General features: G+C 39.2%; 1 protein-coding gene across 1 annotated transcript in view; it reads left to right on the forward strand.

Annotated features, from left to right (window-relative positions):
- The window catches only part of LOC134802850 (WD repeat-containing protein 7), a 156,156-nt gene that overhangs the window by 109,039 nt on the left and 20,865 nt on the right, over positions 1 to 26,252 (forward strand). The window contains exons 22-25 of the mRNA XM_063775587.1: positions 21,048 to 21,214; positions 22,117 to 22,268; positions 22,658 to 22,804; positions 23,533 to 23,678. Of these exons, the coding sequence (XP_063631657.1) occupies positions 21,048 to 21,214; positions 22,117 to 22,268; positions 22,658 to 22,804; positions 23,533 to 23,678 (612 nt within the window). The remainder of the gene's footprint in view (positions 1 to 21,047; positions 21,215 to 22,116; positions 22,269 to 22,657; positions 22,805 to 23,532; positions 23,679 to 26,252) is intronic.

Raw genomic sequence — 26,252 nt, forward strand, 5'->3', positions numbered from 1 at the left:
AAGGTTTACGTACATAAGCGTCTACTTTAAAGAACTGAACGATTTAAGTTATAGACGGTATAAAAACACCATGACTTTAAATATTTTAAAATAGCGACGGCCACACCGTGGATAGAGGCCAAACACAACAGTAGTCATATAAATAAATAGACATAAAAATATGAGCGCTAAATTAAATGTAGAATTACTTATACTTTTCTACCTTGTTTTCTTCTGAAATTGTCTCTTTTATCACCATTTATTGAGGGGTGCAATGTATATTGTATCTGTTTTCACCATAGATTTTAGAACATAATAGCTTGAGTCGCCAAGAGCTTACCCCTCTGCCGAAAACCTTGCACAATTATGCAAACTTTTGTATGGACTGACGTTTATCTGACATGGCTATTTGTACGTTACGTACAAATCATGTAGAAATAGCCATACATTTGACGTGCCCCTTCCCGCAAAAATCGGCAGACTGTTTTGTACAGAAAATGACAGCCAAGACGTCTCCAGTTGCTAAATGCTCTAAGGTTTCACCTGTGTGTGATTCGTTTCATTTGACTCTCTTTGCAATATCTATAATTTCTTCATTTTCTTCCCTTAGCCAATAATTAGCTTCAAATCGATTTTCCTTGTTAGGCGAGCTAATACCCACGCCGTCCTCACGGCCGCGCTGACCTTTAAGACGTAATAGCAAACCAGTAACCAAGCTTTGATACAGAATACAGATGTAGTGCATAATTATTATTATTTTCCATCGTTTTTTCACGGAAACGTACGAACATGTCTTGCTATTTCAGTCAGTCGACGTACAAAAAGTACTGAGGTTGACTGAAGTAGCATGACAAATATGAACGTTTCCGCGAAAATACGGTGGAAAACAATTATGGAGTCTTGTTTTAAGTACGAATTGTTTGAATATTTCTTCTAAATAACATGTTTACATAATAATAAGTTTACCATCGAATATTTTTCGAAATAGTGATATAGCCCTTACCGTAATTTGAACCCAGGACCATCGGCTTCACAGGCAGGCAAATGATATACAAAATCTTTACTTTCAGGCTATTAAAGGGCATTTTCGCCCAAAATTCAGTCAAAATTCGGGCAAAATTCAGTTTTATAACGCATTTTCACATACATTTTGTATGGACCGTTACAAAACTGACACCCAAAATTTGTATGAAAAACTGGGGACACTTTTTTTCTTTATCTCATTCAATAGTACTCGTGATTCTAAATCTAAATAACCCAAAAGTTGATGGTTTTTCGAAAAAAAAAGTAAATAGTACTTTTTTTTTCTGAAAACCCCCTAAAACACCAGCCACAGCATGACATAGACTAGGAATCCTCTAGACGGAGTTTAGAGCAATTATTTCATGAAACCGATGCTGCCAAAAATACGGGGGTACGGGGGACGAGGTGAGTGAGGTCCCGTGCCGTGATTGGTCCGTTCAAAGACACGGACGTCACACAAAGACACTTTCGACTCGAAAATGGAGTAAAACTACCGTATTTGTGGCAGAGGGGGTAGAGCTACTATGCTCAGTCTGGAGGATGTCTTGTCTGTGCAGCATGATTAGTGCTGACATTAAAAAATACCAGCTATGCAACCAATGCAGTGTAGGTTTCAATAAAGGCACTTCGTCTCATAGCTTCATAATCTAACAATTTTAATAACTGTATTTGTCGGGTATGCGAAGCTTGTGTGGTATTCCATTCAAGTCATACATTAGATTTGCAACTTTTGTGGAAGTGAGTCATTGTTCTAACTTCTAGGTGAGACAATGGGGTTGGCAACTGTCAAAGGTTAGCATAGATGGCGCCATCATAGCTTGTCCCTTTTTCTATGAGATTTGGCTTAGGGGAAATTACGCCTTATTGGGCTTAGTCCGCTTTCCGATGTATTCGTACAATTGCCTGTTGCCCTAAAGGGTTATCTCCATTAACCAACATTACAAGAACACTTAAATATCGATCTAAATAAGTGAATAGTCTACCGTCGTTCACACTGTTAACTAACCTTTCCTAATCCTTATTCCCAAGTCATAAGATCCACTTATGATCAATTAAGTGTTGGTACAGTCGCCATCAGATATATCGGAGCGACTGAGGTGCTCAAACATATCTGAACACGCACATTAACGGCCCGGCCACGACATTGCGCGAGCGGTGGCAACCATAGGTGGGAACGAAAGGTCCGATCGCTGTGTCTCGCTATGGTTGCCGCCACCGCCGCCGCCGGTCGTGCAATGTCGTGGCCGGGCCGTAGCGCCTTGGAAATAGAGTCGTGTTCAGATATTTGTGATCATTTCGGCCGCTTCGATATATCTGATGCCAATGCCAACTGTACTATACCAGCGACTAAGAGCTGTGCTGTACTAAGAGCGTCGGGGCGCCTCTCACCGCATTCCGCTCCGCGGCCGCCGGACCTCGGCGCAAAAACTATATTATTATAACTAAATTTACTTGCGTTTGTATTTTACGTGGCTTTTGTGTCGCAGGCTTTAAGCAGGATAGGTACCTACCTGGGGTTAAACATATCCAATTATCCATCAAAACATATATAAGGTGCTAACAAATTAGTCACGGATATTTTAAGAGATAATACATTACATTAAAACAATTAACTTTGAACTGTAATTAAAGAACCTTTGTATATCATTTTTTTTGTTTTCATTTATCGAACAAAAAAAATATTATAATTAATTTTTAAAATAATCACCCCTATTATGTACTTGTCAAGATGTTTAACACTGTCTGTCATGTCACGTCACGTCAAGTTTAAAAAGGTTCTAGAATGTCTAAAGAGGTCTCATTTAATTATCTTATTAACAGGGTGTTTTAACGTAGCAAATTTGTTTCCTAGTTTTCTCCAAAAAAACATAACAAACCCAATGATGTTTCATGCTTAAATGTACTCCGAGAACCGAGTACTATCAGCTGTAAAAATATCCGTGACTAATTTGTTAGCACCTTATATACCTACATATATTCTTTAACCTTCTTGCGGAGGGATGAAAGTCATGTGACGAGAAAGGTATTACGAAAGAATGTGGAGGGAAGTACGAGGAAAGGAAAACCGAGGAAAAGGTGGATGGACTGTATAAATATAAATAAATATATAAATATTTGGGGACAATCTTACACAAATCGACCTAGCCCCAAACTAAGCAAAGCTTGTACTATGGGTGCTAGACGACGATATACATACGTATATAGATAAATACATACTTATATACATAGAAAACAGCCACGACTCAGGAACAAATATCTGTGTTCATCACACAAATAAATGCCCTTACCGGGATTCGAACCCGGGACCATCGGCTTCATAGGCAGGGTCACTACCCACTAGGCCAGACCGGTCGTCATGAGAGCTGAGCATGAGAGATGCTGTGTGAGAGATGATATGAAACATGACAGAGAGGTGTGGAAGATAAAGACATGCTGCGCCGACCCCAAGTGAATGGGAAAAGGGCAAGAGAATGATAAACCTTCTATCTTCAACATTACCTGCCATACCTACCAAACAATGTCTTGCTTGAAAACAGTGAACCACCAATGGAATGTTTGGCACAGTAGTCGATGTTGAGCAAGTGTACAGTAATTCAGTAATATGCCCTGCATATAAAACCTAATTTGGGCATGTACTCGTAATAAGATCATATCTCAGGACATTAGTGCATTCGTTTTGGTAGAAAAATATCTTTGTATGAAATACTACGTGTTAACGACTTGAGTAGATACTTAAGGCAGGTATCTGAGAACACAGATTGAGTTTTTTACTCATTACTCATTAGTTCGTGTTATGAAAGGACCTAATTTAATGAGACAATTTTCGTGTCATATCTTCTGAGTACGTACCTATTTATAGTCTATCTTTAGGTATTTAAATAAAAGTAAACAACATCTACCCTCAAATGCTTAAGCCAGTTGAGGGTAGGTAGATGAAAACATTACACGATCAAATAATGTAGGTTAAAGTCAGGTCGTTCAGTGACTGATCCAGGCGGTTTTGTATTTGGTTGGTTAACCAATAAATGTTATAACTACCCGAAAATGTACAAATAGTTTGTTTACCTTTATTGAAATACCTAAAGATACAGAGTATTAGGTAGGAGCTGTTTAATGTTTTTTTTAAAGTTTTTTCAAATTATAATTATGAAAAATGATATATAACTTGCCCTAGTTACTAAGAGCAGGAAGAAATATAGCATAGATTGCACCCGGGCAGCCGACCATTTTCCCTCCTTTTTTGGGGGGGTAGGCACGGTACGATCTCCTGTCTACCGGCTCAAATCAGCTTTGTTTGACCTTAGATACAATTGTGCCAAGCGGCATCGCCTGAGACTAAAGTGCATACTCACTGCACTTACTTAGCCTACGAATAAAAGTTCGAAAAAAATTATAAACTTTGAAAGGCTTTATCTCGGAAACTATTAAATGTACAGAGACAATTCTAGTCTTGTACTGTAGCCAATCTAGTCCACTTAAAAACGCCCTGAGAAGGCACTATCAAAAATTTTAGGGTTATAATCGCCAAAATCTAAAAGAAAACCGAAATTTAATATTTTTTTAGACTCGATGTTCTGATGATTCACATCAGTGTGATAACCGAGTAAAGCTCTTTGTCCGCTCGCTCAGTACAACTCGCGCCTAACATTGCGCAACGCGAACTTGCACTTGAGACCGTTACGCCCGCGCACATTTATATCACCATTACTTAACGTTTTTTGCGCGTTCTTTATTTGAGTTTTGTATGAAAAAAGTTGTGGTTTCACGGTTCACATGAACGTTATGGTTTATTATGGGTTTGAATCCCGGTAAGGGCATTTATTTGTGTGATGACACAGATATTTGTTTCTGAGTCATGGTTGTTTTTCTATGTATTTAAGTATTTATATATTATATATATCGTTGTCTGAATACCCACAACACGAGCCTTCTTGAGCTTACCGTGGGGCTTAGTCAATATGTGTAAATATGTCCCATAATAATTGTAACAGCTCTGATATTTAATTGTAATTTGGTTCCCCGCGATACAGGCATTGCCTAGTGCGGAGACCCCTGGTATATCTGTAACCTTTGCTGAAATAAATGATCTTTATTCTTATTCTTATTCTTAATATTTATTTATTTATTTATTATAATAATGTTTGATAACTTGCTTTATATTCAACGGTATAAGTATACCTAATACTGATTTCTGCAGGTTATTATTCGTTACGTCTACAAAGTACTTTTTTTTAATCAGGCAACAAGGCCCATATTACAAATACCTTACAGACTAACATATTTATAAACTTAAAAACTAAACACTATTTTATAGGCGACAAAACGGCCCCACCCAAAAAAGAGGAAGTTATTAAGTATGTACGCAAGATTTATAACATTTTTAACACATTAGTGATATGAACTCCTATTGCCAATTCTAAGATAACAATAACAAAGTTACTTGGACCTTGTGTCCAACAATCATGTCATTATCTCGCATCGAATCTTTAATTTCGGCACTGACTGCAACCTTTGCAGACACTGTCGTAGGTACTGTTCGATTTGATCCGTGTTGTGTGTGTGCTTTGTTTCATAAACAAGTCTAATCTTTTGATTATCTCTGATCAATACTTTAGTGATAGATAATCGAGAACTTTTCAATTTCAATACGGCCCCACAAAATGGTCTGGTGCTATTTTAAAGTTCGTGTAGGTACCAACGTATCAACAGATAATTTATTCGACTTAGTGCGAGTAGTACTCGCGGGCCGAGAATTCCTTGCCATCACTACCATCACACTCCGTCTACAGCACGGGCTGATAAAAAATCTTTATTAAAAACTCTATAGGTACCTACAAAGTATTGTAAAACTCGAAGGGTAGGATGACACTTGTCATCTCCATATAATTTATAACCTAAAAACGCCACCTCTTGCAAAATTTTATTGAAATGACAGGTGTCATATCCTACCCTTCGAGTTTAAAAATATTAGGTAAGGAGAGAGAGAGAATATTCAGTAATATTAAACCCAGCATATCCACCATTGTGTAATAATAAATCAAACGATGAAGCTATTCATACAATTTAATTTCAGTTATCTTTATATTAATGTTTTACAGTTTGACATGGGCGGCGCTAGTTTCATAAATCGACTAGCGACCCGCCCCGGCTTCGCACGGGTTAACAAATTATACACCTAAACCTTCCTCAAGAATCACTCTATTGATAGGTGAAAACCGCATGAAAATCCGTTCAGTAGTTTTAGAGGTTATCGCGAACATACAAACAGACTCTGCGGGGACTTTGTTTGATAAGGTGTAGTGATACCTATATTATCTACTCGTCAAACTAACTACATAGGTCTTATACCTACTTACTCAGGTCCTTAGTATCATATTTCTGGGTTGCACATACCAATGAATCTGCGTAATGCGTCATATTACGTTCAAGCCGATTACATTTATCGTGTAGGGCGGGCCGTGACAACTTTCCTTAAGTACAAGGTTAACTCTGTCTAGTATGGGTGGGAAAAGTCGATAAACTGGGAACGATCGCTTATCGTTAAATTAAACTACAAGATTTTGTATAAAATTACATCCTTGTTGTTGTCTAGTCTGTATGTTTTTTTTAAGTCGTTCAATAGGGTATTATACTGTATTTAAAATAAATTATTTTACACCATGCATGAAATAAATCACCGGATAATTATTAGAAAAACACAGATATGAGTTATTTTTAAACACAAGTTCTATTTAATAAGTCGGATAGAAATATAAAAAGTAGGTGAGTTGACCGTGACGTCACGATGTAATGTTTCATATAAATCCCATATTAGCAAATCGTTTTGACAGTTTTAAAAAAGTAACTGATTTGACTAGTAGGTAAATGCCCTATTATGAACTGGCAGAATTTTCGTACTGGTTTGGTCTTTAGACTTAGACCAATAAAATTTTTAATTGTTTGAATTAAATTTTGAGAAAATATTTCAAAGAAAGTCGATGAATACTCGGATAATAAAGGAACCTTTGCCATTTCATTTATTACAATCTTAATTAGGCTTTATACTCCCACTACTGGGCACAGATTTCTCGTTGTTTAATACTTAATGCCAAGCGCCCCATTTCCAATACAAAATGAACCCATCTCGCGGATTCTTGGCAGTGAATGTGTTAAGAAAGTTTGGGCTATACACTTCACGCTTTATAGTCAAAATACTGTATTAGACGAAGCGAGAATTCGCAACGAATCTCGATAAATTGCCGTATTTGATCGATCGATTGAATAAAATTGATTGTCAGCAATGTAAGAAAAATCGCATGTGAGTTCTTGCAGCATCTATCTGCGCTATTATACGGATTTACGGACCCCCTAATTTAAATAAAAAAAAAGTACGTTTTATAGCTTCATTATAAATATACAAGGTCTGAATTACAGAAGACAAACAATTAATAACTAATTGAGGGTTGTAGCGCGTTAATGTATAACACCAATAGCACACTATAAGGAAGGTGTCTTTTAGTACCCTGTAGTACAGTCACCTGCAATAATATGTTACACAACGAAGGCCGCAAAAATATCTGACACGATCTTATTTGTAGAGCCATAAGAGCGTGTCACATATTTTTGCGGCCTTCGAAGAGTAACATATTATTGCAGGTGACTGTACCCTAGTAGTAGTACCCTGTACTCCAACTACTCAGTAGTCCAACTTCGCACAATTTATAATTCTCGTTCGTTATTCAAAATCTCGAACACATTCGCTTGCGCACGACGGTCCGCCCTCCTTAGAAAACCTGCTTAATGGCTCCTCTACACGATGGGCCAGCGCCGGCGACTCCAAGGGACACAGCCATGCAGTAGTATGAGATAGCAATATCACTTGCTCCCTTTAACGCATAAATGCGTCCCTTGGAGTGGCCGGCGCTGGCCCATCGTGTAGAGGAGCCATGTATCTGTCGCGTCGTCACTTGTTTTTACTAGAGTTCCGCTCATTTTTTTTTGTTCAAAGTTAGATTACATGGTATAAATTGGTGTACAATGCCAATAGTGTATTCCATAATCTATCGATAGAAAGGGCAGCACTAACACCGCCGGATCTGGCGACAAGTCTGCCCGCAACAGACTGTCACCTTGCCCTATCCGGTCGCCATTTTAGATCGCTTACGTCACGTGTTTGCCGGTAGGACGTCGAACTACCTACTCAGAAACCTGTACAGTGCCCTTTATAATGTTTTTGACTGAACTCTAAGCAAAGGCGAAGGGTCTCTGTTTTAGTTTGGGCATAAATGCTCTTTTATATATTCTTCTGGCTTATCTCCCCAACAAATCGTATTTGTATACGTTAGTTAGAGGGTCTGCCATCTTGTGACCTAAATATGAAACTTAAAGTTGACATTGACACTTCACGCCAAAGCAAATGCTGCCCTGTAGGAGTGCACGCACGCTCTCATACGCGTTTTAGGTTCTGCCATATAGGCCTCGTGCATGAACTATAGGAGGCAGCATAGGAGCCGTCAGATTTTTGGCGCGAGGCGTAAATGTGTCGTTTATGCTTCCGATGTAGCCCACAAGAGGGCACAACCTACTGTGCACAAGGAAACGACCGACGAGAACGGTAGATGGTAGCACTTGCTTTGGCGATGTACATGTGCACATATGTTTCCGATTCAGGCCACAGGATGGAAGACCCTCCAACGCGCACGGTCCCTATTGTGGCCTAAAGCGGAAACTTATTGACCTTTATTGCGCCAATAATCAAGGCGCCTCTAGTTATATCGATTAGCAAAAAAGCTCACACCCAAACACCTAAATAGCATTGCAGACAGAAATCACATTCAAAATGCAATGTCAACTAGTCAACTTCCACGGTTGGGCTAACCTGAATTTACTTGCTTAAACACTTGGTGTAGGACGATGTGTGACATTTAATGTCACTTTAAAAAGTTCCGTCTCATTGACAAATCATGTGATCGGATTTATATTAAATGCGTGGCTGAATGTTCCAAAAATATCCTTTTCCGATCTGTGTGTTAAAAGTAGTTCACAAGAACTAAATACATCACTATAGATTAAAAAGCTTCTTCATGCTTTGCATTTTTGTACCTAGGTACTGTGCCGCTGGCAGTTAGGCAAGTCCAATGGGAATATTACACAAAACTCTGTGTAGGGGGCCCCACTACCACTATCCATCACAGTCTGGGGATCTACCGCGAAATGAGAAAATCGATATTTCGTTATCTAACCTCTCTATCACTCTTGCATATTTGAGCGATAAAGAGGCAGATAACTAAATTCGATTTTCACGTTTCCCGGTAAGCTTATGTTAACAAACCACCTTCATGCATTAATGTCTTATTTTATTGTCTGTGATAACTTGTCAAAAAACAGTATAAGGCACAGTATGTATAAGTTATTCTATGGTTTACTAGCTAGCTTAGTGCTGCACTCTGGCGGCAAAACATAGCAGTAATACCCCCTATTTTACGCTTCCAACTTATAAACAGCGATAAGATGACGTACAAAACTAAAATGAAAACGTTAAGGCTGATTTAGACGGCGCGCGAACTCCGCGTGCGATTTTAGTTACATTGCGGACTGTTGGTTACGTCTAATTTAACCGACCGATCAAAAACCGCAATGTAATGAAACTCGCATGCGAGTTCTCGCATCGTCTTAATGAGCCCTTATGAATGTACCTATTACTTAGCACAATATATACAACAATATTTAGGGACCTATCTACCTCTATATATCGAAATGATCAGTGTTTTATATTTACAGCTATGTACATGGTTAATTAGTTAATAGAAAAAGCTTTGGTAAAGTCTTTCTTGCATGTGGTTGTATACGGATTACCAAAGCCCAGTAAATAAAGGATTACTTACTATATTTTTGCGAATATACAGTCACGCTCCGTGATTGTTGAGCCATTTATGCCCACTTGCACCATTCCGATTCCGGTTAACCGATTAAACCTGGAGTTGCCCTTGTTACCAGTACAATTTGACACTGGGTTAACGGTTTAACCGCATAACCCCTGGTTAGTGAAATGGTGCAAGTGCAGGGCCTTAGGGTTCTAGCTAAATTGGACGTTCCATAGGGTAAGTATGGAACAACCAATTTAGCTAGGCTAATTGCTCAACAATCACAGAGCGTGACTGTCCAAGTGTACATATAGGTAACATTGGGATATCTGACACAAATCGACTTCGCCTCAAGCTTACACTACTAAATATGAATGACCAGCACTTCTAATATCGAACACAACATTGCAACCAATTTATTATCCTTTGTTAGCGCCGCACTGATTGAATTAACGGCTTTCGAAACTCTTTGTTCGATCGTCGCCATCAGATATATCGGAGCGGCCAAGGCCTTCACAAATATCTGAACACGCCTCTATTGTCAGGGCGTTAGAGTGCGCGTTCAGATATTGTGAACACCTTGGCCGCCCAGATATATCTGATGGCGGTTGTACATAGCCCGTAAGGCGCGGTCTAGATATGATGCAGCCTTGAGTTATTACTTGTATGTACGAGTGTGGTTACGGTGAATTGTGATGGATAGAGTAGCAAAAGCTGCCAGAGCTGGACCAAGCTTACTCTTCACAGACTTTGTAATGACAAAGTGTGCGAGTGTCAGCATGAACGGCGACTCCCAACTGTTTTTCATCGGGAACGCTTTAATGTGATTTGCGAAGTGCGAAGCCAAACTTGGAAAATGCGATCACATGGTGCGCAATGAAGCTGGCTGGCTGGATTGTATGTACTTAGGTATAAAAAAAACGAAGTCTTCGGTCGCGTCTTACGGAGATGGCGCTTACTTAGCATCTAAAAAATAACTGCGGGAATGCAGGGAAGCTTGTCAGGGAAGGTTTTGGGATTATACAGAGCAACTTTTACTATGGGACCAACCCCGAAATCGCTCATAGTAATACATTGGGTGCATTGGTCGAGGGCCCAGGTTCCCCGGTTTTGTAACCGTTCTTATATGACGTCATCCGTGTCCTTAGAAAGTATTACAAGTAGTCTATGGACCCAGTAAGGACACAGTGAGTCAGCCCATTGCTTATTCTGTCCGTACACTGTTACGACAATTACAATGATCTGGACTAGAATGGGCAATGTATGCCGTACTGTCATATTTTTGTTTATTGTTATATTCAAATTTTTTAGGTGACTAACCGATATTTTTCTTAGAAATTTCCATCTTTTTCTGCTAATATTGCCTGTATTTCTCAATTTCCTTTTCTATTTCACCATTGTTGGCAATATTTGGTATTAATTACATGCAATGACTAGTAATTCGACTGACGGCGGTTGTCGACTTGCAACTATGACTAGTACTTTGGCTGACGTGACGTCGGTTGTAGATAACGCAAGAATAGTCAAGTCAAAAGACAGTTAAGAGCGCTCTTACAAGAAAAGTCGAAATAATGCAAAATTTATGATACTAGTCGACGAAATTCAGGACTTTGCGCTCATTATTAGAAACAATGAGTACTTGTTCCAGTAAAAGCGTCTTCTTATCTTTATAAATATCGTTGTAAATATTAGAAAAAGGACTTATTAAATTAGTAATGATTTTTTTTCTGATGGTCGTTTCCGAAAAACCCCGTGAAGCACTGAATGGCGAGCTCTTATTTGGAAATGTTGAGAATTTTACTCTGCTAAACCTGGCTATTTTGTATTACTAATACCCTGTACTTTAGGCATATCAAACTATATTTTTCCTACATACCTTTGAGAAAGAGAAAATCAAAGTAAAACGAACTCGATTTTCTCTCCGAAACAAGTGTCAATTCCTACGAAAATCTACTTAATATCGAAGTCATTTTCATACTCAAGCAATCTGCAACGTTTGCTTATACTGTTGGTATACATTAGTGTTTATGAAATTCTACTATAATTTTTTGGCAATTTTTTGAAAACTACTCTATATTACCGATGACGCGCGCTTCGCCAGCTCAGTGCCGCGGCAGAGCTTGTAGAGGCAGGACGTGTGTCGGTCGGCTCCGCACATTTTCAACGGCGACGACGAGGTTTTTTATCATTGTGTGCGGCGGGCGCCGTGTAAAACGCTATACTGTGTGCGTGTAAACCGCAACGAGAGACTTTGATCCTAGCACTGTTTTTATAGTATTATAATTTATAATGGTACAGTTTAATAAACTACCGGACAGGATTAAAAATATTTGAAACGACCTGACATTCTATATGTATTTATTTGACTCAAGATAGTACTCAGGGTCTGATGATGGAGCCGGAAGGTGGTCACCGGTACCAATCAACCATGCAACTAAACCACTTCGTGTTTAGGCTCGTTTTATTCATCTCAACAAGATCTTTGACACAAGATAGTACTCAGGGTCTGATGATGGAGCCGGAAGGTGGTCACCGGTACCAATCAACCATGCAACTAAACCACTTCGTGTTTGGGCTCGTTTGATTCGGCTCAACAAGATCTTTGACTTAAGATAGTACTCAGGGTCTGATGATGGAGCCGGAAGGTGGTCACCAGTACCAATCAACAATGCAACTAAACCACTTCGTGTTTAGGCTCGTTTTATTCGTCTCAACAAGATCTTTGACTTAAGATAGTACTCAGGGTCTGATGATGGAGCCGGAAGGTGGTCACCGGTACCAATCAACCATGCAACTAAACCACTTCGTGTTTGGGCTCGTTTGATTCGTCTCAACAAGATCTTTGGCACAAGATAATACTCAGGGTCTGATGATGGAGCCGGAAGGTGGTCACCGGTACCAATCAACCATGCAACTAAACCACTTCGTGTTTAGGCTCGTTTGATTCGTCTCAACAAGACCTTTGACACAAGATAGTACTCAGGGTCTGATGATGGAGCCGGCAGGTGGTCACCGGTACCAATCAACCATGCCACTAAACCATTTCGTGTTTAGGCTCGTTTTATTTGTTTCTATAAGATCTTTGGCACAAGATAGTACTCAGGGTCTGATGTTGGAGCCGGAAGGTGGTCACCGGTACCAATCAACCATGCAACTAAACCACTTCGTGTTCAGGCTCGTTTGATTCGTCTCAACAAGACCTTGGACACAAGATAGTACTCAGGATCTGATGATGGAGCTGGAAGGTGGCCACGGGTACCAGTCTACCATGTAACTGAACCACTTCGTGTTTGGGCTCGTTTGATTTGTCGCAACAAGATCTTTGACACAAGGTAGTACTGAGGGTCTGATGATGGATCCGGAAGGTGGTGACCGGTACCAATCAACCATGCAACTAAACCACTTCGTGTTTGGCTTCGTTCGATTCGTCGCAACAAGATCTTTGACACAAGTTAGTACTCAGGGTCTGATGATGGAGCTGGACTGTGGCCACGGGTACCAGTCTACCATGTAACTGAACCACTTCGTGTTTGGGCTCGTTTGATTTGTCGCAACAAGATCTTTGACACAAGGTAGTACTGAGGGTCTGATGATGGATCCGGAAGGTGGTCACCGGTACCAATCAACCATGCAACTAAACCACTTCGTGTTTGGCTTCGTTCGATTCGTCGCAACAAGATCTTTGACACAAGTTAGTACTCAGGGTCTGATGATGGAGCTGGACTGTGGCCACGGGTACCAGTCTACCATGTAACTGAACCACTTCGTGTTTGGGCTCGTTTGATTCGTCGCAATAAGATGTTTGACACAAGATACTACTCAGGGTCTGATGATGGAGCTGATGATGATAGACAGGTACCCGTCGCCACCTTCGCGCTCCATCATCAGACCCTGAGTACTACCTTGTGTCAAAGATCTTGTTGAGATGAATAAAACGTGCCTAAACACGAAGTGGTTTAGTTGCATGGTTGATTGGTACCAGTGACCACCTTCCGGCTCCAACATCAGACCCTGAGTACTATCTTGTGTCAAAGATCTTGTTGAAACGAATAAAACGAGCCTAAACACGAAGTGGTTTAGTTGCATGGTTGATTGGTACCGGTGACCACCTTCCAGCTCCATCATCAGACTCTGAGTATCACCTAGTGTCAAAGATCTTGTTGAGACGATTCAAACGAGCCCAAACACGAAGTTGTTTAGTTACATGATAGACTGGTACCCGTGGCCACCTTCCAGCTCCATCATCAGACCCTGTGTATCTTCAGTGTCAAAGATCTTGTTGAGACGAATCAAACGAGCCTAATCATGTTACTACATGGTTGATTGGTATCCGTGACCACCTTAATCATCATCAGATCCTCAGTACCAGTTCGTTTTTAAACCCTCGTTGATACAAACTTTACAACCTATAGGTACCAAATGCAATGACGAAACATGTAAATAAGCGAGTAGGTACCTATAATTTCTTTCGAGTAATATACCTTCATAAGTACGAGTATGGGGCTATTCATAAATTACGTCGTTTCAAATGGGAGGAGTGGGGGGGGGGGGGTCTGGACATCGGATGATGGTAACATGACGTAGGAGGAAACAGATTCATCCGAAGCTTGATTTTTGGATGGTTTGAGGGGTGGGGGGGGTCAAAAATCGTCAAAAATAGATGACGTAATTTATGAACAGCCCCTATGTACATTTGCACTGCATTTAGTATTTTCGTACTTACCAAATAACAGTTTTAGAACTTTAAAAGTTAAGTACAGTTAGTGTTGTTATGGTTGATTTCAATATGCTTCGCGAAGGATCAAGAATGTTTAATCCATCATTGTAGTGCGAGTGTGGTAGAAGGGATCGGCATACTGAGCTCGCACGGCCTGCCGCAGCGCGTAAAATACCTAAACTCGCTCAACGCCGAAATGTAATAGCGCTCTTAATGTGGTCTATTTGGAAATATGTCATTTAGTGACATTGCTTGACTCCGTTCACGCTCCGTGTCCCATCAATTTTATGTTGTGGTCATACATTTTCTGATAATTGTCACTGCCAAGATAAAAAGGAACAAAATTAGCATGATCGTAGTCGTAGGCTCTTGTAATGATATTAATTCACGATTACACGTCCATCAATCTGTATTTTTAATAATAAATACCTTCCTAACCCAATACATGTTTGTACAAATGGATAACTACCGTAATCAACTTCACAAATTCTTGGGAATAAACAATCTCACATAACATACGCGTCAAAAACATAATTCAGTCTACACTGTACGTAAGAATCATCTAGAGACCTCCAATTTCCAAGACCCTTTACGATTCATCATTCGCCTTATCCCATTCATTTGGGGTCGACGCAGCATGTCTTTCTTCCATACCTCTCTATCGCCCGTCATATCATCATTCACTCGCGTTTGTTTCATATCATCTCACACCGTCCCTCCTTTTCCTCGGTTTTCCTCTCCCGTTACTTCCCTCCACATCATTCGTAATACCTTTCTCGTCGCATGACTTTCATCCCTCCGCATCACATGCCCGTACCACGCTAGGCGATTCACTGTAACTTTTTTTACTATGGGTGCAACAGGCTTTTTTTGAATAAAAAGTTGTGTTTAATATATTATACGGCGGTAACAAAATATATAAGTAATAGTTCATTAAATGCTCTACATTTTGAGATGACAATCTCATTAGCCGAAAAAGGTGACTAGACATGCTCTTTCCATGTACCCTTCATTGTAACATATATAGGGCTGATTTAGACGGCGCGCGAACTCGCATGCGATTTTAGTTACATTGCGGACTGTCGGTTACGTCCAATTCAACCGACCGATCAAAACCGCAATGTAATGAAACTCGCATGCGAGTTCTCGCACCGTCCGAATGAGGCCAGACCCGTTAAGTCCAGTGTCCAAATTCTAATTGTTCTGCTTATAATCTTGACCTTGCACTTTATTTGGCAATGTTGCATCAGGCAGGCCTTAAACCACGTGAAGATACGAAGATACCAGATGTAGATTATACATTGTTCGATTAAATACCACATCTGTAGCAATAACTAGATCACTGATAATAAATGTGGACTAGTAAATAGTAATCTTAAGAGTCACATGAACCTACCCGCCGCCATACAATTGATGTTACTATAGGGTATTCAGTTTCTTTTTTCGAACTGTCAAAACGATTTTGCTACTACGGAATTTATATGAAACACTAATAGCATGTGACGTCACGATCAAATTACCTGCTCTTTATAGTTTTAGACGGATTTAAAATAGAAATTGTGTCTAAAAATAACTGCTGCCTACGTTTCTCTATTAATCTTCTGGTGGTTTATTTCATGCATGGTGCAAAATAATTTATTTTAAATACAGTCAAATACCCTATTGATGTGACTATTATAGTTTAATATCTGGGAGACCGAGCTTTGTTCGGAAAACATATAGAAACTCAAAAATGCCCACCCACGTGCTTATGCAAATGTTTATGCGTTTACCCAGAGATAATACCTAGCTAGATATATTTTTCGCCCACGAAAACCCACTTGTGGCAAATTTCATCGAAATCGTTAGAGCCGTTTCAAGAGCCAACGCGCTCACAAATATCTGAACACGCCTTTATTGTCAAGACGCTAGAGTGCGTGTTCAGATATTTTTGAGCACCTCGGCCGCTCCGATATATCTGATGGCGACTGTACTAGTTTTCATTGCTACAAATTGTAATATAAAGAAGTTAGAGCGTATAGAAGTATTACATCCAATACTTGATGTCAAGTTTCATGTAATTTTAGCATGTAGTTTTAAAATGAGAGCGTAACTTCAAAGTATGGGACCGGCTTTTAGGCAGCTTTTGACTCTTAAAATAAATCGAAAATTGACCATTAAGATGCACGAATGACGAACACAAATACCTATGCGCTTGTAAAAATAAATTGCAAAATAGATACTTATGATAAGATGGGGTCAACATTCTGATGTCAATTCTGTGTGGTTGTCATATCGTTTGGCAAATAGATGGGGCATTATCTATGAAAAGGGACCTTATTGTCGATGGCGCTTACGCCGCACAGCGTCGCGCGGCTTCGGAGCGGATTTATATCGGAGCATCGTTGACAATGGCGTAAGCGCCATCGACAATAAGGTCCGTTTCCATAGATAACGTCACAGATATGATTTCAGAAAAGGTTCTTTATTTTATACCTACTTATTTCCTATTCTATATTGTAGGTACCATTATATTTTGTGTGGGTAGTGTAGGTAACCTAGGTTAAACATTGTGCATAAAAGTACTGTATACTTGTGAATATTTCATAGATGTAGTGCATAATTGTTTTCCATCGTATTTTCTCGGAATCGTTCGTGTTTGTCATGCTAGTTCAGTCAACCTCAGTACTTTTTGTACCGAGACTGGCCTAGCCAAGATGCCATTCGCTTACGCTCCGTAGCGATCGAAACGCAACTGTCACTGTCGCGCTAAGGGCCCCCCTACATCTGGCGTCTTTCGAGCGTCGGCGTCTGTCGGCGTCGGTCCAGCGCTATGGAAAATGACGTCGCTGCGCAGTTGCGTCGACGCTGCGTCGACGTTGCGTCGACGTCGGCCATAGAATTGTAGACGCCGACGCTCGAAAGACGCCAGATGTGGGGGGGTCCTGGTATGGAAGAGTGATAGAGAGACATAATGCTTTTCGTTATTAGCTATTGTAACCTTGGCTAGGCCGGCAGACTGGAAATGGAAAATAATTATGCACTACATCTGAAGGTACCTACTACACAAAGATTTCACGAAAATGGTCGCATGTATGAAAAATGCTCGATAAGACCTGTACCCGTCACAACAACGGAATTCTATACAAAGTTACCCGTTTTCATTGATGTAGTAGTAGTAGTAGTAAACTCTTTATTGTACAAAAAGACATATTAAAAATAACATACAATTAGTAACATACAAAGGCGAACTTATCCCTTTGAGGGATCTCTTCCAGTTAACCTTTGAGTAGATGAGAGGAGAAAGTGAAAAGAGTGTGAGTGAAAGTGAAGAGAGACAACAAGGTTACCAGAAAGATAAAGGATATAAATACATACAAAATTAACTAACTGGTACTGTTACAGTGTCTCGGAGTAATTAACAATGGAGCCGCCATTAACAGGCGTTCCCCTCTGTCGAAAATGGGCGGCCAATGGTCAACCACATGTCAACTATATGTATGGACTGACGTTTATCTGACATGACGTACCTATACATTTGATGTGCCCCTCCCCCGCAAAAAACGGCAGACTATTTTGTACCGAAAATTGTAGACATGGCGTCTCCGTTGGTTATATCCTCTAAGTTTTGTACATATATCTTCCCCGCCAACAAAATCTAAGAAAGTGTTGTTTACATACTTGGTGTTGTTTGCGATCCGTCTGCTCGTTTGCCTCTTTCCTATATCATAAAAAAACCTTACTTTTTTCGTCACAACCAAAATTCTATAAATATATTCTTAATAAATTACCTCAAGTCATCAAAAGCTTAAAATAACAATTGATACAACCTCACATTCCTCTGAGTAATTAAATTGAATATAATTAACTAGTCCGGACCAGTCGGCCTTAGTGATCAAATTGCACTTGATTATGCGTTTGCCGGTTACTGCTGAGAACTATTATTTTAGACTACTGTGTTATTATTATTAAAAACTTTTAAAATTATATTAGAAATACCTAGACATAAAAATTACCGAGTTTTTTGTACATCTAGCCCAAATCCTAGAGTCTTAGTTTAGACAACGCGCATGTAGAACCCCTGGAGTTGCAGGCGTCCATAGGCTGCGGTGACCCCTTACCATTAGGCGGGCCATATGCGTGCTTGCCACCGACGTGTTATAAAAAAAGTCTAGGGCATTATTTTTTGGTCGTAATCGTGGGTGCAACTGAAATAAGCACACACTCTCATACTAAAGTACGGGAGCCTTTAATCTTATGAACTTTTATGTTTTTTACCTGAAACTGGCTTCTTAACCCTTAAAAACCTCCAAAAGCTTAATGATTTTAAACAGCCACTATAAAATGCAGTTTTTATTATCATTTTAAGTAGCCTCAAGTTATTGTAAGCCATCGCAATAACTGTTAATGTATTTAGGATATTAAAAAATCCATAGAGATTAAACTGCGTAAAAACGATTACAACAAAATATGTATTACACACAAACAAAAAACAAAAGTAGCGATTTAAGCGAAAATAGTATTTATCTTGACGCGATAAGATCTATTTGTGGTGCATAATAGCCAACCTAATTACTCACCAAAGCTAAACAATTTACAACTTAATATAACAATTTATAAACAGCGTGAAATTTTGTAATTGAGTTTCATTTATGAGCTCGTATATATGTAAATTAGATTGTATGTCAAAGACGTAGGGTTTAAAATTGCATAGCATGATATGTGTCTTAACATTAATCATCTTCTTCTTCAACCTAGCGTTTTCCCGGCCTAGCGCCAGGGTCCGCTTTCCTGCTCAATCTTCTCCACTTTGCCCGGTCTTCGGCATCCTCAGGTGTGAGATTGTTCTCTTCCGTCATGTCCGCTGTCACGACGTTAACATCAATGACAATTAATAATCCTTGAAGCGTATAAAGAAATTGTGCTTCTTTAGCGTTAAAGAAACAATTCATACACGTTGTCTGTGCAGTATATTAGACCGACTTTTTAATTTCTACAATTTCTTGTCGGTCTATACTTGGACTGTTTAACAGCCATTGATGGAATACTCGTTAAATTGTTTACCGTATTATACTCTGGCAAACCCAGAAAAAGAAAAATTTTATCAGTAGAAAAAGGCGCGAAATTAAACATTTCTTTGGGAGTTCAATCCTTCGCGCCCTACATAAATATGCCTGCTTTTTCTACTGACAGAAATGGCTTGCCAAACTATATTTCACAATAAATTCCAAATTCAACCTTTTTCCATAGGTGTTACTGCTGGTATACGTGGTGGGATCGCTTGAGACGTACTGCACAATAGTGTCAAGGGCGCGTCGCAAATCCGTCATACTCAAGTGCGAAATAGTCAATACGTGATCACTGTAATCTGTTTTGTCTCGGTACTTATGATGCCCAAGGGGAACCGATAATGGCCGACGATATGTCATGGTCCAGGGGCCCGATTTTTGAAATTCGACCGCTCGACTTCAATACAATAAATACAATACAAATCCTCTTTATTGTACAACCTCAATAAAACATTTACAGAGAGACATACATAATACATGAAGACAGAGACAACAAAAGGCGGTCTTATCGCTAAAGAGCAATCTCTTCCAGACAACCTTTAGGTACATATTTCGGTGGTTATTTTTAGATGCGATTTCGTGTACATATTTCGTTCAATCATATCTCTACTACTAGACATTTATATTCTACTAATAGAATTGAAAACGAGTGGTCAATATCACTAGATTCCAAATTTCTATTACGAGATAGTACAAATACAAACGCGTATTTCAAAAATTAGCATCTCGCTGTTTTCCACCGATTTTCGACTGACGAAATCGAGCGATTGAAATTCAAAATCGCCCCCAGTACAAGTATAGATATGTTTACATTTTTCGCCTTATTACAAAGGAATAAGGTGCAAAAGTGTATACATATCTTTGACGTCGACTGTACAACAAAATCGACGTAAATGAATGGCCGCGCAATGAGTGATTTGAAAGGAATTTCTTTTCGTGACGTTGCGGCAAAATCATCTCCCTCTCTTCCCGGGACGGGACAGGAAGGTACAGGTTTCTTAAGGGCATGTGACACCTCTAGATTGGATAGCAACGAACACTTTTTAATAATATAAGTAATTAGCAACGCTTAATACAATTTAATGTGGTTGGCTGGCCGTGCGAGGACCTTATCTCAACGAGATAAGATCTACGCCTGGCCAGTTGAGTGTGATGCTGTCTCGCACGATAGATTTAGGATACATACATATTTACGAGTATATGTTCTTAATGACAACTTAACTTGTTACTTAATGATTAGTGTACCTATTTAGCTTAAGATTAGTTTAGAGCGCACCGCCAACAAACTGTCTCACAGTTTGGCGAAATATTAGATTAAGGTACTAAATATTGTATTTTTTCTGTAAAAAAAAAAATTACACTAAGCTTTTGTTTGTCCACTTCATTAACTTTTAACAGTGTTGAACATTTTCTAAACTACTCTTTCCATTGTTCCAGACCAATCCAGCCAGGGTCAGAAGAAGCGTCCAGCCGACATGACGTTGGCCGAGCCTCCTCACACCATGCAGATTGCCCAGATCCTGATATCGCTGCTGCACGCTTGGGGGCTTGACCCTGACCTGGACAGAGTATGTGAGGCTAAGCTGGGGCTGCTGAGACCTATGGTGAGTATTAAAACTTGTGAATTACATACTCCTCTGGCGCAGCGACCCAAAGTGTGTCTTGGCCTCCAACACGACTGCTCGCCACTGATCCCGGTCCTGTGCCGTTTCTCGCCAGTTTTCAATCCGGAGCTCGCGCAGATCAGCGTCCACCACATCCGCCCATCGATACCTAGGTCGGCCGACCGGGCGGTGTCCTATCGGTTTTCCCTCAAACGCTCTTTTCACCGCCCGATCAAGCCAAATGAATTACATAGCCATAGTAAATTATATTGTCACAACAAACACCGCATATTCCTAAAAATATCATGTAAAAGGATGAGTCGGACTCGCCCACCGAGGATTCCGTACATTTTAGTAGTTGTTTAACAACTATAACTAGTGGCAACAGAAATACATCATCTGTGAAAATTTCAAGTGTCTAGTGTACCTATAACGGTTCATGAGATATAGCTTGGTGACAGATGGACAGTGGAGTCTTAGTAATAGGGTCCCGTTTTTACCCTTTGGGTACATCATCATCATAGGCCTTTTCGTCTATAGCAGACGATTTATGGTGTAACACCGGAGAAACACCGTTTTTGGTGGCTGAATAGACCGATGCGAGACCGACATGGTCTACCACAGGTCTGACAAGAGAAGTTTGCGGAAACCGGTACTGAGACACCTTGTCGTCGTCTTTGTCTCTTGTCAGCGAGTGTGGCGAACCAGGTACGCAGGTCCTTTGGGTACGGAACCCTAAAAATGTAAATGAACTTACGTTTCCTCGATCCCGCTTTCCAGGCGGTTATTGATAAGGGGCCATGAAAGACGTAAGCACAAGGAGGGTGGGGGGTGTTTCTGATGACATGGGAGGGGGGTCTACGCGGAATTACGTCAGCAATATCCATTTTCTGTTTCTCCAGGTCCCAGTTTGCTTCGGCGTAGTATCCCGTCACGGTCACATGGCGGTACAGCTGCCTACCCGACTTGGCTCAGTCGCGGCTGGTGTAAAGGATCCTCAACTCCTCAAGTCTGACTTGCCACCTGAACTGTTAAGGCAGGAGGAGCTGACCAGGTATGTATCAGGTTTTCACTTTAAACTTTCTCAACCAGTTATCATACATTACTATTTATACCGGCCATTTCGACCTGAGAGAAGCTCTTCCATATTAGTTTCCTTACTATCCCAACTCGATATTGAGTAGCGCAGATATTTTTACAACTGAAAAACGTAGTGGTTCTATTCTCTTTGACCTGAATAATGGACTTGTTTGACAATGACGTTGCCTCATTTCTTTTTTTTATGGCGTCAACTGAATAGTATCTACGGGAATCTATATATACGGCTGGTCCAATTCCTGACTTGCTTTGAAAAATGTTCTACTCAGATGTTCGTATATCGGCTATAGCGTTTCTGGACATCAGTGCGAATACTTCCGCTATAATCCTTCCCACTGTTCACAGACTGTTCTCATCGAAGCTGCACTGGGAGCTCAGCACGACCCTGACCACCAATCATCTGCTGTCCATCGTGGCTCTAGCCAACACTCTCATGTCCATGAGCAACGCCACCTTCATACCGGAGCAGGAGTTTAACCGGAGGATGCACAGGTCAGTTTTTATTATTGTGTCCAGTCCGTGTAAAGCCTGACCAGTAATATATGATCATTGTCAAGAGGGCGCTGTTATTCTCATGTATAGGGTGACAGTCCTTATCGTTTTCGGGGGCCCTTGCCGATACACTTCGATCCATAGGGATCTTTTAATAGTTCCAATGAAATTCCGCAACATGGCGCGTGATCATATATTCCTGGTCATACTTTACGGAAATTCGTGCATTTATCGTATAACATAATTATCTTTTAGTAATATTTTAAACGTTAGTTAGTACGGATTTTCCCTAATAACCGTTAATATGTGTCGGTTCGCTATTAAAGTAGTGATTTTGAAGTGAAAAGCAGCGGTGACGGTTGTCCTTCGGACATTTTCAATTCAACGAATAAGCGTATATTAAACTACAGCGGTGTCATGCGTCACTTTCGCACTTACATACTTGTTAGAACGTGACAGGCATGATAACAGATGATAAAAACCCAACCATCTTCACCCTACAGGTTTCCATTCATTTATACTTGAGCTTTTTTTCTCCAAAGTTTCAACTCTATTTATACTCGTATGTCTTTTGACGTCGTTGGTCTTTGCCTCATAGATTTATTCATCATCAATATCATCATGTTTATGGAGTCACCAAATTTTTAGTTTCTGCCCGTATCTACAGTGCATGTCTGAATGTATTGTTCACATCAGTAGGTAATTAATTGCGCCGTTTTTCTTCCTAGACCTTCAACCAGAAGCTCGTCATCATGGGCTGGTGACGAAGAAAGGGCTGAGCAGTTGGCCGCCCAGCAACAGCACATTAAACAGGGCTGGTCCCTCCTGGCCACGCTACATTGCGTACTGCTGCCTGATAAAGTGGTCGCTGCTGGTGAGTTTTAAATATAAGCAAACAGTTAATTGTATTGATGTTAAAATAGTTCCAAAATCTTTAAAAAATGTGTGCTTTAAATTAAAAATTGGAGGGAGGAGCTCTTCTAACACCAATCGATAAGTTTTTATTGATTAAAATATGTACAAAGATGATTTTGTGATGTTTTGCCATACTCTGGCGTGTGAATAAGTAGGTCACACTGTGAGGTGGGACGTAAATACAAACAACTGCTTGCTATGATATTAGTATAATACGCTCTCAAATGATACATGTGTAGCCTTATATACTCTAACACTGTATATGTGTGGGTAAGGTGTAGCACACACTACACCTTCCCTCCTGGAGAAAAAAAAATAGATTACTGTACCTAAAACAAGAAAACGATAATCTATTTTTTTTTTATAAAAATAAGTTTATATGTATAAGAAAATAATGCAAACAAAAAGACAATAGAGTAGGTAATACACATTGTAAAAATAAAATACTATTAACCTCATGAAGAAAAACACATTAAATTCGTTAGGTTTAAAAAATGCATTACTTAGTTTTTTATAATTTCAACATATTTCTTTGAAATACATATTGGTACAATTTTGAATTTAAAATATAAAAAAAAATGTTAAGATCTTGGAATGTAAATATTGACCTCGAGTTATAAAATAAAGTTCTGCATGTACGGGATACATTACGTACATAATTATGCATCATTTAAAAATTATAATTATTTCTAAAGAAACTTACTACCTAAAATACATTTAAAAATAAACCAATAGACACGAGTTTAGTTTTAACATTAAAAGAAAAACACACAAAAGTTAAAGTTACTTAATAGGTAGGTAAATACTAAATATTTAGACAATTTAACACAAATTTTAAAGTTTACAGAATATTATACCTATATATATATATATATATCCAATAGGTACATATCCAAAATTCCAATTCATGTATATTTAGCTATACAATTATTGTATACCTAGTTGTTAAATGAGTCCGTCTACATTAATGTTTCGATCGAAGGTACCTATGTACATCCTTAGTTGTTCTTCGTCATAATGTAAAAAATAGTAAATTCTCGAGTTTATTGTATGATACATATATTCGTGTATACGTATGACTTGCAAGTCTATCCTTTTTCTATATATTTATTTAAGACGTCACTTTACTACTTTACAGTATATATTTTTTTATAAACACTTGAAGTGGGCATTTTATATGCATCACTTTGGCAAGGGTACACAACGCTTTTATACACGTGGTCGGCCGACCTTAATATTCATTTATTTATTTGCTCAGGATACAAGGATATTTTAATTTTGCGCGCGCACACATACATAATATATTTATAATCACATTCAGGCAGTTCTTTTAACACTTCCTTACATCATAACCTTCCATGTGTCCAAGGAGTCTCCACAATTGATACTCGACCGAATCATGGTCAGACATCCAAGGATTCCGTGCCTGCCTTGTATCCTGGCGTACCCTTGCTATACCGTATCGCTCAAGGCCGCCTCTCGGGCCACCGAAGATGCGATAGGCATTTTTATTTGTCAATTAGGTATTTACTTTCATTTCTTTCCTCTCAACAACAAACAAAAAATAACAACATTCAAATGCAATCACTTAACTCACAGCAATGAAAACGTCAACAAATAAGAATTTCAGCAACTCTTAGTTGATCAGGCTAATCGTCCTTTGAAAAACTTATCCGTTTCAGTTCTCCCAACCACTTTACTAACGTACTTTCCCAACAACAAACTATTTTCTTTTCAATTAAACAATCCAAGACCAACCTATCCATTATTTCACATTCAACACCTTTCTGAAACTTCCATAAACATTCAATTACTTATACCTATACATTATCAAAACTTGCGATCCTTGAAAACCATCGTTAATCTTTACAGTATCATGCCCATATCTATAAAACTGGTCTACACAAACTCTAGGCTTTCGCTGTTTAACTATTAACTCATTCTTCATAAGTAGCTATGTAATTGGTGTATAATTCTTGTATTAACTAATCTAGTCACTCCTTGAATAATATGTCAGATCCACGTTATTATAAATATAACAAATTAAGTCCGGTACACAAAATCTTTTAAAAATCTTAAATACGAACAAAAACATTTGTATACTAAAACACCAAATCTATGTAATGGTTAAAAGTCGGTGCGGTCGGTCTCTACTAGCAATTAATAAATATCATTATGATAAAATTGATAAAACTTAAATAATCTAAAACTGTGCACAATGCTTCATTTTAAGCCACCTGTTACTGAAATTTGAGATGTAATAACATACTCTCTGCATACCAAACCGTTTATGGGAACTCTTTCGCAACGCCGCGCTATATTTGTATTGTAGGTACTACACTCTAATACTCGTATACTGATTTACAAGGAATGATTTCTTTTTTAATATTTTTAGCACGTTATATGTAACACAATTATATAATTTAAAAAAAAAACAACATGTACATATCGTGCAGCACAAGGCCGCACTGGCAGGGTCGCCATGTGAGGTGGGACGTAAATACAAACAACTGCTTGCTATGATATTAGTATA

This window comes from Cydia splendana, chromosome 25 (assembly GCF_910591565.1).
Source record: "Cydia splendana chromosome 25, ilCydSple1.2, whole genome shotgun sequence".
Lineage (NCBI taxonomy): Eukaryota > Metazoa > Arthropoda > Insecta > Lepidoptera > Tortricidae > Cydia > Cydia splendana.